This window comes from Sander lucioperca, chromosome 14 (genome assembly GCF_008315115.2).
Source record: "Sander lucioperca isolate FBNREF2018 chromosome 14, SLUC_FBN_1.2, whole genome shotgun sequence".
Classification (NCBI taxonomy): Eukaryota; Metazoa; Chordata; class Actinopteri; order Perciformes; family Percidae; genus Sander; species Sander lucioperca.
In genome coordinates, this window is record NC_050186.1 from 26,089,320 (window position 1) to 26,102,883 (window position 13,564).

A 13,564-nucleotide genomic window follows, 5' to 3' on the forward strand; every position below is an offset into this window, starting at 1 on the left:
GCATCTTCTTGGCAAGGATTGGTCCATATGTGTCTTTTTGTCATTCCTTAATAAGAAACATAGCCAGCTGATTTTTGAAAATGCCATTATGCAGTAGCTTCTGACAGATTTGTTTTGGTGCTTGCTCAGGACCAGTAATGGCAAAGGGACGGTCATCTGCTCTACGCAGCTTTCTCTCACTCTCCTTCAGGGACCCAGTTGGTATGTGTCAAATAATACATGAATCTCATTCCCTTGACTGGCACAGACATATGTGAGGAGTTTTCAGTCTAGGACTCCATATGATGTTATCTTTCCAATGGCATATAAGAAAGAATGGATCAGGAGCCCCCCATCTATAATTGTCACATTGATCCGCGGTAAAGTTGTGAAACCGTCCTGTAGCGTCTCAAGTTTTCTAAGCAACTTGCTCTTGTCTGTCTTGAGGCCTGATCCATCTGAGTGTGCAATGGACAGTGGGTACTCTGTAACTGGGAAGCTCCTAATATGTCTAAGGTTAAAGGTCGTCTTCTGTGAAATCCTTACAAGAAGGTGAATGAATACATCTCTCATGCTCTCAGCCACAGACTTTTCCTTGGTAGTTTGCCTCCTCTTTAGGTTTTCTTTTGCAAAATTTGAAACTTTTCTTCCTTGTATGGGCTTCAACATCCTTTTCTTGTCTGCCACACATTCCTCTTGGAACTTCACACACAGTTCATGGCCAGTAGAAAGGCTTCCAGTCAGATACTCCTGGGTCTCCTGTGATGCTGCTCTTCCCGTAGCTATGTTCAGGAGGTATGGAGATGTTGTTGCTGGAGAAGAAAAGGGATCACATGACTCCGCAACTCTGTCACAGACATTCCTCGCTGACCTGAAGTAATACACCATCTTCTTATTGCATTGTGTGAATGAGTGAACCTCACAATGCCCCTCATGGGTGATGCTGCATCTTTATTTACAGTCTGCTCTGAGGTCAAGTATGTGGGGACTGTATTTATTTTTTTTTAACCTTTATTTATCCAGGTAAGTCGATTGAGAACAACTCATTTGCAACGACGACCTGTCACATTCACACAGTTACGCAGTTTATACATTCATACCTGGAAGCTGCCCAGTACTGCTGGCCACTGAGCAGCTCCACTGGAGCCGCTGGGGTTAAGGGCCTTGCTCAAGGGCACCTCAGTGGTGGTAATGAGGGAGGGACAAGCACTGCTCTTTCACTTTCCCCCACCCAGATTTTATCCTGCTGGTCTGGGGATTGAACCGGCGACCTCCCTTCCTTAACCCCCTTGGCCACTACTGCTCCATTTCAGGGGTGTCTGGTGGACCTTAAGCAGCAGAAAATGTGTCTGGCATGCTGATGGTTGTACTTTGTGGATGTGTACAATTGGTTCAGAAACTGTTTGAAGTGGTACTCTCAACATTTAATCTAGGTCAATTGTATGATATTGTATATTGGGGCCACATTTGAGGAGTGTCTGGCAGGCCCTTTGCAGCAAGTAATTTGTCTGGCATGGTGATTTTCGGGTTCGGTGGGATGTGCTTTTTCATTTCAAGGTGGTTTGTGGTTCCTCCTTCGTTTGATATAGGGCACACGTGTCAAACTCAAGGCCTGCGGGCCAAATCCGGCCCCTATATACATTTAGGTTCACAATACATTTTGGCCCAAATATTTATTGTCACTTTTCACAATGTTTTTTTCTACAATTTTGACGCTTAAGTTTTTGTCATTTCTTTTGTCATTTTTGTCGACCAAACTGTAAGTGAGAAGACTATATGAAACATGAAATAATACAGTCAAAGATATTTGACTTTTCCCATGACATAAAAGCAATAAACTATATGCCTGGCCCTTGATGTGATTCTCATTTTCTAGTGTGGCCCTTGGGGAAGTAGAGTTTGACACCCCTGATCTAGGCCATATCTGAGGGGCCCTTTTTTTGGTGGCTGGCAGGGGCCATTCAGTACTCTGTGTGACCTGCCTGTTCATATCAGAGTGGTTTGAGATGGTACTTTTTAATGTTTGATCCAACACATTTTGTCAGCCCTAGCTCTTTGCGCAGCAGTGGGGCTCCGGCAGACATCCACATATCTGCATATGAGAGGTCATCCCCTGGATGCCCCTGTGCTCAAACGTTGGTAGGCTACTCTTTTCGTTTGATCGAAAGGCTCTGGGCTGCCGGACTAGGACTAATAAAAAGGATGTAATATGAAGATGACGCAGTAATGGTTGAGCTCCAGATGGAGGCAGCAATGCAACAACAATGCCGTAAAACATCACCAAAGAAGCAGTAGTACCCTGAACGGCCCAAAGAAGAAGAAGTGGATCAGTTGTCCGGGAAACCCGCCATGTACGAGCACTTCGTTGGAAACACTTCTCTGTGGGGAGGCGCTTGTATTTTTGGATACAAAAAGAGACAGATTACAAGTTAGCTGGCCGCAGGAATTTAGATAACAAGTAACTAGCTATCTTAAGCGGTGCATAGCCGCGGTTACAGGTTATAACGTTTGCTAGTTAACTGAAGCGGACGTTAGCTAGATAAAACCCAACATGACCCAACAAGCTGCTGCTCTGCAGACTTACAACAATGAACTTGTCAAATGTAGGTAACTTTAACTTATTTATCTTGTCAATAACGTTTTTCTATAGGTTAGTAGTACTAGTCACTGAAAAAGGTGTGATGCCGGGTGATTAACGTTAACTGTTGGCTGTTTTGGCGACGGGGTGTGCCTAATTCAGTAACGTTGTCCTTTTGAATATAATATTTTGCCACAAAGATACTTCAATGTCTAACGTTAAACTGCGGAGGTGAACCGGCTTTCTGTTGTCACGGATATATTTCATTTTAAAGATAACGTTGGCTCCCAACATACTCACTTTGTAGTATCACAGGGGTAGTAACGTTAACGTCCAGACACCTGTGATGTTGGGCTTGTCTGTTCTCCTTGAACTGTTCTTAAAAGCTTATTTGACCGCAACAGGATACACTCTGGTACAGTGTGATTAACCCTTCCAGATTATGCGGTGTCTATCACCTGGAAACCAGCTTTAAACCCTATGCACGCAGACCACGTTAGTTCAACTGAGGGCCAACAGGTAGGGCTGGGCGATATGGAGAAAATCAAATATCACGATATTTTTGACCAAATACCTCAATATCGATACCGCAACGATATTGTAGTGTTGACTATTGGTGCTTTCACAATCAACAATACAGTGAGATTTTTGATAAATAATCATCAGTAATGTGGATATAATGATGGGTAAAGGCAAATAATAGAACAGTTACAACAGTCTGGTACGTTCAGAAAATCACATCACTTGTATGTACTGTAATGCAGCCTTTAAAACCAAGAAAAGACACCACTTATGTCATATTACGATATCCAAAATCTAAGACAATATCTAGTCTCATATCATGATATCGATATAATATCGATATATTGCCCAGCTCTACTAACAGGCTATCATTTTTTTTAAACTTGAAGTTGTTTTAACAAATATGTTGGTCGTTCCCAAAAAAAAACAAAAAAAAACAAACAAATGTACAGCCAACGTGTTTTTAGTTTCTGAGAAAGAAACATGAACGACGTAACGTTAACACTTCTCACCTGTCAGTTGCTGGTTAATCTGTTTGTATTCTGAGACCCTTTGGCAGGGTGCCAGACCCAATTTAAAGGTATTTAATTCTACTTTATGATTGGTCCAAACAAAACTGGCCAGAAATGTTTAAAACTGTACACTACCGGTCCAAAGTTTGGGGTCACTTAGAAATTTCCATTCCACTCCATTCCAGACAGAATACCAGCTGAGATCAATTGCATTGTTTTTTTAATCAGGGCAGCAGTTTTCAGATTACATTATTTGCTTACATAATTGTAAAAGGGTTCTCCAATGTTTTCTCAGTTAGCCTTTTAAAATGATATCAGATTAGTAAAGAGAACGTACCTTTGGAACATTGGATGAATGGTTGCTGATAATGGGCAATGTAGATATTGCATTAAAGATCAGCCACTTCTTTCTACAACAGGCGAGAACCCTTTTGACATTATGTAAGCACATAATGTCATCTGAAAACTGCTGCCCTGATTAAAAAAAACAATGTCAGCTGGTATTCTGTCTGTAATGGAGTGGAATGGAAATTTCTAAGTGACCCCAAACTTTTGAACGGTAGTGTATGTTGTCAAATAAATGACCTGTTCAAGAATGAATTCAGATACCATGCATATTTTTTTTTTTGTCCAAATCAGTTATGCAGGCACACCCCAAACACACAGTATACAACACGTGTTGTTGGCAGTAAGAGTTTTCAATATGAGTTCTGTTACAGACTAATCCATAACGCTGACTAATTGTTTCACTACCGATGCAATTGTTTGATCTTCATGTGATTTAGAAATGTTTATAAATACTGATATTTTTCAGTTTTGTTTAAAGCAAACAACCCCCGTCATCACACCCAGGCACAGAATCATCCGCCGCTGGCCTCAGCTGCTCCAGTGTGATGAAGTTTTTTTGTTGTTGTCTCCATCAGGTATTGAGGACCTGTGCTCCAAGCGAGAGGAGTTGAACAGTCAGATCAAGCAGGAGGAAGAGGAGAAGGAGCGGCTGCAGCACGACATCCGCATCCTTTCGGAGAAGCTGAGCCGAGTCAACGAGAGCCTGGCGCAAAGACTCACCGCCCGCGCCACGTTCGACCGCACCATCGCAGAGACCGAGGCTGCATACACTAAGGTGTGTGTGTGTGTGTGTGTGTGTGTGTGTGTGTGATTGGGCATCGAGAACCGGTTCCAACTTGGAATCGTTCAAAAATGACCATTCCATTGGATTATTGGAATTGTTTGAACAATTTGTTTTTGAATCCGATCATCGGTTCCAAATTGAAATAAAACACAAAATGATCTGTGAAATAAGCATGTGATCCGTTTCAACTCCACCCTTCTGTTTCATATTATTGTGAATTGAATATTTTGGGGTTTTTTTGTCAGACAAAACAAGCTATTTGAAGACATAACCTTGGACTCTAAGCAGCTGGGATAGGTTTAAAAAAAAACACTTTATCTTAAATGTTCTTTAGAAAATAATCAGCAGCTCTAGTGGGTTTTGCAGGATTAATTAATACATTTTTTTTTCTCTTTTAAATTTGGTCACATCTGACACAGGGACGTCAAAAACTGCATAAAAAAAACATTGTTTAACAGAACTTTTAGTAGCAGCAATACCATTTTTATGCTTTTTATTGAGTTGATGTGTGAAAAGGTTGACTTGCTGTGGCTCTCTCTCTTGAGCACCATCGTAGGAACATTAAGTCTGTGTGGGGTTTCTCAATGTAGGGCCACCGTACATTCATTGTAATCTTTAAACCCTGCAACCTGCGTATTGCAAATTAAAAGACATTGGTTTGGTTTTGGCTGTAAAAAAAACAAACAAATACTTTGTCAGTGCAGGCAGTGTTAAACCGACGGTTTTCATTGTCAATTTTGCGCTTCAGGGTTTTTTCAGGTTGTATCACAGGACTGTGGTTGGACAGCTGAGCAGGCCAAAGGTAGATACCAGACGGTAGATTAGCCAAGTGGTTCCCCAAGTTTTTTCACGTTAAGTAAGTTAACGTGTGTTACTTTGGATTGAAATATCGTGAACACAACAAGAAATGATTCCCCTTTTTTCTGGGGACCCCCTGAAACACACTCAAGGACCCCTCCCTGGGGGGTGGGGTCCTCAGGGGGCCCCACTTTAGGAACCACTGGATTAGCCTAAACAGATACAATGTCGATATAAGGCTGGGTCAAGCTACCAAATATCTTGACGGCACAGCCTGATACTGTACAGCGTGTGCTTTTACAGTCAGTGACGCACCATCCTGTTGTCCTTCTGCAGCAGTCTCCTCTCCCACAGGCACATCCCTGCTTACTGATGCCGAACCCCCCCCCGAGCCCTCCACGCACACACTAATCACTGCAAACACACACGCCAAAGCTGCTCTTATTAAAGATCAACAGACAGTCAGCAGTGCCCCTTTTTTAAATGACCTTTACAGTATAAACCAAATTGTCAGCTATATGTTGTAATCTTTTTGCTTCTTCTTCTACTCCCCCCCCCGCCCACCTCCTATAGATCTTGGAGAGTTCCCAGTCTCTTCTGAGCGTCCTGAAGCAGGAGGCAGGAAACCTGAGTAAAGCCACAGAGCCACGGAGAAAGGCTCAATAACGCCAATGAAATGTCCCTGAACTCTCCTTTTGACCTCAACAGCAACCCTCGCCTCTGCACTTTTAACCGTTCGTACTCCACTCTGGACTCAAGTGTAATAGATTTGATTGATTTATTGTAAGTTTCTTATTCTAATAAATGTGTTTCTCATCACTACCACGACTCTTTCGTTTTTTGACCAAACGGACAACAGGGCAGACTTGGAATACGTTGCACTAGGCTGTTGTAGTTTGTGTTCAGTTAGATTTAAGATGCGTTACGTATTTTATCTCCAAATTCCAATTTGGATCTCCCTCGCTTACTATCAAAATGTCAAGAAAAGCTAAAATGGTGTTTCTCAGGATGGAAATGACACGTAGACAGTATTTCCATTTGTTCAAGTTTTCTATTTATTGAGCTTTCATTTTTGTACAAGTGTGACATCACTTTGTTTTTTTTATTAGCCCAAATCATTGACAATAACTTTACAGTAAGCACATCTGCTGCAATGTACATTTACAGACGAGTGGGAAAAGTAAAAAAAGGGGAACAAGATGAAGCTTCTACCACAGAGTCGCTACAACAGGGTGACCTCCCTTTGCAACAGGAGTAGGCAGAGTGAGGTCCGCACGTACACTTCAGAAGTCAAGCGGCGTGTGTCTATGTCCCACTGGTGTCATTCCAGACCGTTGGTGGGGATTCCCCACGTTTCACTCTCTGCCTTTTTGGTCCTTCAGTTCACAGAAAGACGAGAGAGCTAAAGATTCCCACTTTAGAGTTGATGTCCTCTTTGGGATTTTGGACATTGAAGGCAGCACTTAACTACAGATGGATCCACAGGCGTGTCATTTGACCGCAGCAGGTCCAAGTCAGGCGCTCCATGGCGCTAAAATTTAACTTTGTAATGTATTTGGGGTCTTTTAGCTCCTTAATTACAAATCATGTGTACTTCACATTTTTTTGCTGCCCGTTTGTTATGCTTTTTCAAGCAGCCATTGGTTTCCATTCATTTCCTCATGCTGTGGAAACGTCTTTGGTCGACTGTGGAGTTGTGTAATCCATCACAGTGCACGTCGAGTCTGCATTCTTGTCAGTTCTGTTTACCCTACGTTATAATAATGTGTGGTAATGTCGTTTATGTGCAGATTGATTTAAAATGTCTGTGCTTGCATGTAATAGGGCTGGATATTTGGTACTGACTGGAAATGTGTGCGTAGCGCCAAGTATGGAGTACAGAACGCTTGCTCAGATTCATAATCTTGTCTTTTCAGACAATATGATTGAAATGGCCAGTTTTCAACTCTACACTAAAAAAGTGTTAGAGAAAGGTATCAAAAAAAGTGTAATTTTGGTGTTTGAAATGATACCCAGCACTAACTGCACTACGATGCAACCATAACGGGTTGACTGTGATGGCTTATACAAGTCGAGAACGTGTCTTCCGGTAGATTTTTATACCATATGAAATTGAGTGGAAACCGACTGGACATCTGGAATAGTTCAAAAGTACATTCAGACTCCGAAACCACAGTAGCACGGTTGTGATTCGCGCTAAATGGGCTAAAAAAACCCCTGCTAAATCACTGGCGTGGTCCTTGAAAGCTACTGTACATCAGCTGAACTGACCTATAACCACGACTAAAAAGGACGGACTTTAGGGGGATTTGTGGGGTCGTTTCAGGCCAAATATGAGGACCTGGACCTGTGTGGAAAACTATACGCTTGGGATACAGTTTGCGGCGACAAGGCCGACAATCATAAGACTTCTGATGCAAGGCTGTGGCAAACGGAGTAAAAACAGTGGACATGGCATTAATCGGCAGTGCATTCACCATGTAAAATTGAAGTGGTCTATTCCAAAATGCTATTCATTCATTTTGATGAAAAAAAATAAATCTATACCTGCAGTCTAAAAAAAAAGTGTTATTCCGCCAACCAAGGGCTCCAAATCCATTCTCATACATTTATCTGACATACAATCAATGGTTGTGTAATAAGAGTTGTCAATAGTGGCTACAAAACTCTTCAACTAGACTTCTTGTTCTTTTTAAGTGCACGTATCCTCCGTTGCCTACTCTGTTGCTTCTCATGAGGTGCAAAACAAAGCTAAAAGCCAGACAGTGCAAAAAGACATTAAACATCTAAGACTCCAGACGAAAACAGAGAATTCCTAAATTCATCAGACGGGGACAAAACGTCCCATCTCCTAACAGCAAAAGTCCAACCTCGACGCTGAACACATTTCATCTGATTGGAGAAAACGAAAAAAAAAATGACAGGGAGTAAGAAATAAATCTTATGTACTTATGAAAAAATATGGTGGAAACTGTACAACAATACTGGCCGTAGGTTTTTTGATCCCGGGCGTGTCAAGAATGAACGTGAGGCCGTTAACAGCAACACTTTAATCACTTGGCATTATGAGTTTTAAAAAAAAAAAAAATCATCTGGAAACTTGGTGCATTCTTGTATATAAAACAATCTTAATTAAAAAACAAAAACAAATTCATTAACATCTTTCAAAAACACACAGAGTCTTGCATTCGCTCTCACAAACGTGCCATATTATGAATGATCAGAATGGTTGTTCTGCCTTCGTTCCTTCCATGGGACCGGCTTCTTTCTCTTCGTGGAATGTCAAAGTACATGAGGTCCGACTGGAAAACAACAACACACCAAAAAAAAAAAAAAAAAACCAGCAAATATGTCTTTACAAAAACTGGGTTGGGTTTTTTTTTTTTGTACATGAGCAGGTCTCAGACATGCAAACTTCAACTTTAAGCAGGAATAAATACACAAGAAACCAGACTTTAAAAAAAGGCGACAGCTGACAGCTTTTTTTGATAAACGTGACACAAAAATACCTTGATAGAGAATACACAAACATTCTACAGTATGATGATTTGCGTTTGTCACCAGCAATACGGACATACAGACATTGGCCAAGGTCACTTTTTCCAAGCGGGTTATCAGAATCAGTTGCTGACTGACAGAAATGACCCCTGGGGGTGCATATCACCCCCCCCCCCCTTGTCACTAAGAAGGGAAGGTGTGTTGAAGTTTGCCTGCTGTTGACACTCTTTCTACTGAACATCCAGCAGCTTTAATACAGGCGTAGGTTTGCCAGGAAACGTACAAAGAAACTGAAAAAAAAAGGCATACAGAAGCTTTACGGTCAAAGAGAACCAACCAAGCTGTTGGCTGAAATCAAAACATGCAGGTACAAAAAAAAAAATAAAAGAGAATAAGACAAAGAAACTACAATTGTGGCACCCTTTCATCATTTTTTTTGTGTTTTTGTGTGTTTGAGTGTGCCAGCGATCGACACAAGCGGACAAACGTCCTCCACGAAGTCTACGTTTTTTTTATCCTAATCACATGTTTCCATGCTAACACTGAACTCTGTCACCGTGGCGTTGCCTACGCGTGGGCACTGGCGGCTTCCTGTTCTTTTTAAAAAGGAGTTTGGTCAACATCTTCCCCCCCCCCCCCAAAAAAAAAAAACCTGAAGCAAATGTTGAAGTCGGAAGCAAGAGAATCACAGGAAGGAGGACGTGAACTTCTTCCAGAGTCTGGCGAGGAAAGCAGACGTCTCTCTAGATTTTGACAATTGATTCGATTCGGGTCCGATATTTTGTTAGTGAGGGCGAGGAAACGAGGGAGGGAGGCTGACAGATCAACTGTCCAGGATGGTAAGGGCAAACACAGTCCAGCTGCTTTTTGGATTCTTTGCGGCAGGTCAGGAAGAAGGCTGGGAATGGAAACACCGGCCACCTGGCAAAAAAGCTCATCTGCTATGATATGTGGTTGATAAGGTGGTGTGTGGTGGCTCCGTGGCAGGAGATCAGCCAAAAAACAAACAAAAAAAACCCAGACTAAATACTGTGTTTCCTGTCTGAGCAGGAAGATGTGCTTAGAGACGGCTGGAGTGTAGAGCTGGAGGCAGGTCAGGCCGGGCTCTGGCTGCAGGCTGGTCCCACGGGAGGAGGGGGGGGTGAGTGCTACGGTACAGCTGATTGGTCCCTCTGATCAGAAGTAAAGAGCGGGCTCGCTGCTGTAGTCCGACAGGGAGGAGCTGTCTGCAGGTGTGAGCTGAGGAGAAAGGAGACATTTTAATTCCATGTCAGGGGTTTTTCCTGCCTAGAGACATTTTTAGAGCCAGTCCCAAAGGAAAAAATCCCCAGCACCAAAATGTTAAGAACTGAGAATAAAAATAGCAATTCAAATCCTCTCTAAACGTGTTTAGGAGCAATTTACCAAACAGGGTTGAACGAGCAGAACAAAGACTTGAATATGAGAGTCTGACCGGACTATTAAAATATTGATATCATTTTTTTTTTTAACCAGTTTTGTTAACTGGGGTTTAATTTACTAAAGCACACATATACATTTTTGTTTATCAAATTGTCGGACAGAACAGGTAAATGCATAGATTTCTGTCAAATAAGGTAACACAGACTCATCCTTTACTGTACGCGGACTTCCTGCTGTTCTTGTATGACTAAGGAGAAAATGTGAACTCTACTACTACTCTATTTATTTATTTTTTATTATTTTTGGGGCATTTTTAGGCCTTTATGACAGGACAGCTGAAGACATGAAAGGGAAGATAGAGGAGGGGAATGACATGCAGCAAAGGGCCGCAGGTCGGAATCAAACCCGGGCCCGCTGCGTCAAGGAGCAAACCTCTATATATGGGCGCACGCTCTACCAACTGAGCTATCCGGGCGCCCAAATGTGAAATCTTTTGTCTTTCATTTATTTTCAGTACAAACGCAGTGCTGACAGGATTCATTAGCTAATGTTTGAGACTTTAAAAGACCCTTTTTGCTGCTCGTTAGGATGGAAATTAAGACCAATATTTATATTACAAAATGAAACCACATTCTAATAGTCTGCATTACTTGTTTAATTTCTCAATACTAGAACCCTGCACCACAAAAACTACAAAATTAGGACCTTTAGTCTGAATTTAACACATAAAACGGCAGACTTAATTTAATTGACAGGACAGCTGAAAATGAGACGCTTTGTGACCAAGGGGGTAAGCGTCTGTCAACAACCCGTAGATCCTATGGCGCCACTTTGATATGAACAAGCACTCACCCGCCGTTAGCATCCCATTGACTGACATTCATGTTGGCGCCACTTTGACAGTGAATAAAGCGTTTAAACAACAATGTATAAAAGGCTCCATTACCTTGTATGTAAGACGTTTTTGTAAAAATAGGCTAACGATTGTGTCATAACTGTGTGAAACATATTTAATTACTAATGTTACAGCATTTTAGTTAGCAATATTTAGCCTGTGTCCTGTATATATATATATATATATATGTCTATGTTTGTGACCCGGCCGCCATGTTGAAAATAGTTGAGCCAAAAACCAAAGCACCGCCCACCGGCCAGAGCAAACTTTCAACTTTTAAAAGTTACCAACTGAACATTTGGTAAAATGTTGTAAAATGGGCTGTCATATAGCATTGTGAAGTGAACGTATTTAGGGCTTTGGACTGTCGGACAAAACAAGACATTTGAACATGTGAAATTGAAATGAAAGGAGACCTGGTACAGAAACGGTGTGTTTGATGAATAGAGGAGTCGTCTCTCACCATAACTTCCTCTGTCATCTGTGTGTGCTGGGAAGTGGTGTCCTCCTGGTAAACGCTGTCGTCATGTTTGTGCTCCTGCCAGGCGCTGAAGTCCACAGAGTGCTTGGGAATGTAGCTGGAAAGAGCTGCACACAATAAAAAGACAATCTGTTACTAAAATGCAGTGTTGTAATGTGACGAAGTACAAATACTTCGCTACTGTACTTAAGTAGAATTTTCACGGATCTGTACTTTACTTCATTATTTATAATTCCGGAAACTTTTACTTTTACTCCACTACAGTTTCTAAATAAAATGTATACTTTTACTACATTTCCCCTAAGCATCTTAGTTACTCTTTTCTACAAAATGAAATCAGAAGTAATTTGTCACACTGGAAAAAAAACAAAAACATAGGCCAAAACTAAAGAAGAAGAGGAGGAAGCATGATGACTGATAGTGTCATAGAAGCACCTGCTGCAGCCAGGGTAACAGACGATTGATACTTAAGTACACTAAATATCAGATACTTTAAGACTTTTACTCAAGTAATAGGGGTGCACGATTCAGAAAACGATTCAATATCGATTTTCAGGCTCACGATTCGATTCAAAAATTGATTTTCGATTAAAAAACGATTCTCGATTAAAAAAAATGATTCACAGTATGTACATGGAGTTACATCCCATGTGATTGCAGTAGACATACAATTAAAAAAATAATAAATAATATTTAAAAAATATGAATCAATTTTTGGAATTCTATGAATTAATTTAGAATCGGTAGAGCTTGAATCGCGATACGAATGTGAATTGATTTTTTTTTTTTTGCACACCCCTATCAAGTAATATTCTAAAAGGAGACTTTTGGCGCTTTTCCATTACATGGTACCAGCTCGACTCACCTCGACTCTACTCGCCTTTTTTGGTTTTCCATTACGAAAAAAAGGACCTGGTACCTGCTAACAGGTACTTTTTTTTAGTACCTCCTCAGTCGAGGTTCCAAGCGAGCTGAGGCGAGCCGAAAAGGTTGACGTGAAAGCGACAGAGGGGGGTGTCCTGAACAAACCCGCTATTTTTAAACAGTTTAGCCAGTTGTGTTCTGAAACAAAATGTGTCTTCTGACTGTGGCAACAACAACACACCTTCAACGTTCTGTGTGTGTGTCGTGTTAGGTCACGGCAGTTTACTGCGGCGCCGCTTGTTTCAGTTCTGCGGAGGCTCCAGGCAGAGCTTTCGCCGTATCCTACGCACACACACACACACATGCTGGCTCGACGCACACACCAGCTGACAAATGTATACATCAGGCCACATATTACATAGGCTACGGCGAAAGCTCTGCGTGGAGCCTCCACAGAACTGTAAAACAAGCTCAAGTGGCCTGATGTTTATACTTGTGCGCTGGTGTGTGCGTCGAGCCGGCAAGACGACCAGCCACGCTGAGGCAGTACTAAAATCTGCAATGGAAAACGGACGCACAGTGTGCCGAGTCGAGTCGAGCAGGTACCATGTAATGGAAAAACGCCATATAACTTCTACCGAAGTCATTTTCTGATAAGATACTTGTACTTTTATTCAAGTATTGCTTTCAAGTACTTTAGACTGCTAAAATGTTAAGAACTTTTTTTCTCCATGTGTCGTTGCCACTCATTCCTTTTAATATTATATCTGGTATACTATTTAGTTTTGAACGTAAATTGCAAAATAATTTAGTCATATTTCAATAACATGGAAAACCTAGCAATATTTATGAGATGCTACTTTTTTGAAGTAGTAAGTGAGCTGATGAAGTAAAAATGGAAACA

At 41.5% G+C, this 13,564-nt stretch overlaps 3 protein-coding genes across 3 annotated transcripts in view; 1 reads left to right on the forward strand and 2 right to left on the reverse strand.

Annotated features, from left to right (window-relative positions):
* Positions 1–3,033, reverse strand: part of ehmt1b (euchromatic histone-lysine N-methyltransferase 1b) — a 46,773-nt gene extending 43,740 nt beyond the window's left edge. Inside the window, exon 1 of the mRNA XM_035991457.1 lies at positions 2,858–3,033. The gene's annotated coding sequence lies outside the window, so the exon portion shown is untranslated. The remainder of the gene's footprint in view (positions 1–2,857) is intronic.
* On the forward strand, positions 2,276–6,343 carry ssna1 (Sjogren syndrome nuclear autoantigen 1). Its single transcript, XM_035991459.1, has 3 exons — positions 2,276–2,582; positions 4,515–4,714; positions 6,095–6,343. The coding sequence occupies exons 1-3, from the start codon at positions 2,531–2,533 to the stop codon at positions 6,185–6,187; spliced, it is 345 nt and encodes a 114-aa protein (XP_035847352.1). The 5' UTR covers positions 2,276–2,530; the 3' UTR covers positions 6,188–6,343.
* Positions 6,344–6,620: 277 nt separating this feature from the next.
* The window catches only part of tprn (taperin), a 42,918-nt gene continuing 35,974 nt past the window's right edge, over positions 6,621–13,564 (reverse strand). Inside the window, exons 3-4 of the mRNA XM_031277413.2 lie at positions 11,779–11,903; positions 6,621–10,258 (exon numbers count right to left, since the gene is read on the reverse strand). Coding sequence (XP_031133273.1) covers positions 10,196–10,258; positions 11,779–11,903 — 188 coding nt within the window. The 3' untranslated portion in view covers positions 6,621–10,195. The remainder of the gene's footprint in view (positions 10,259–11,778; positions 11,904–13,564) is intronic.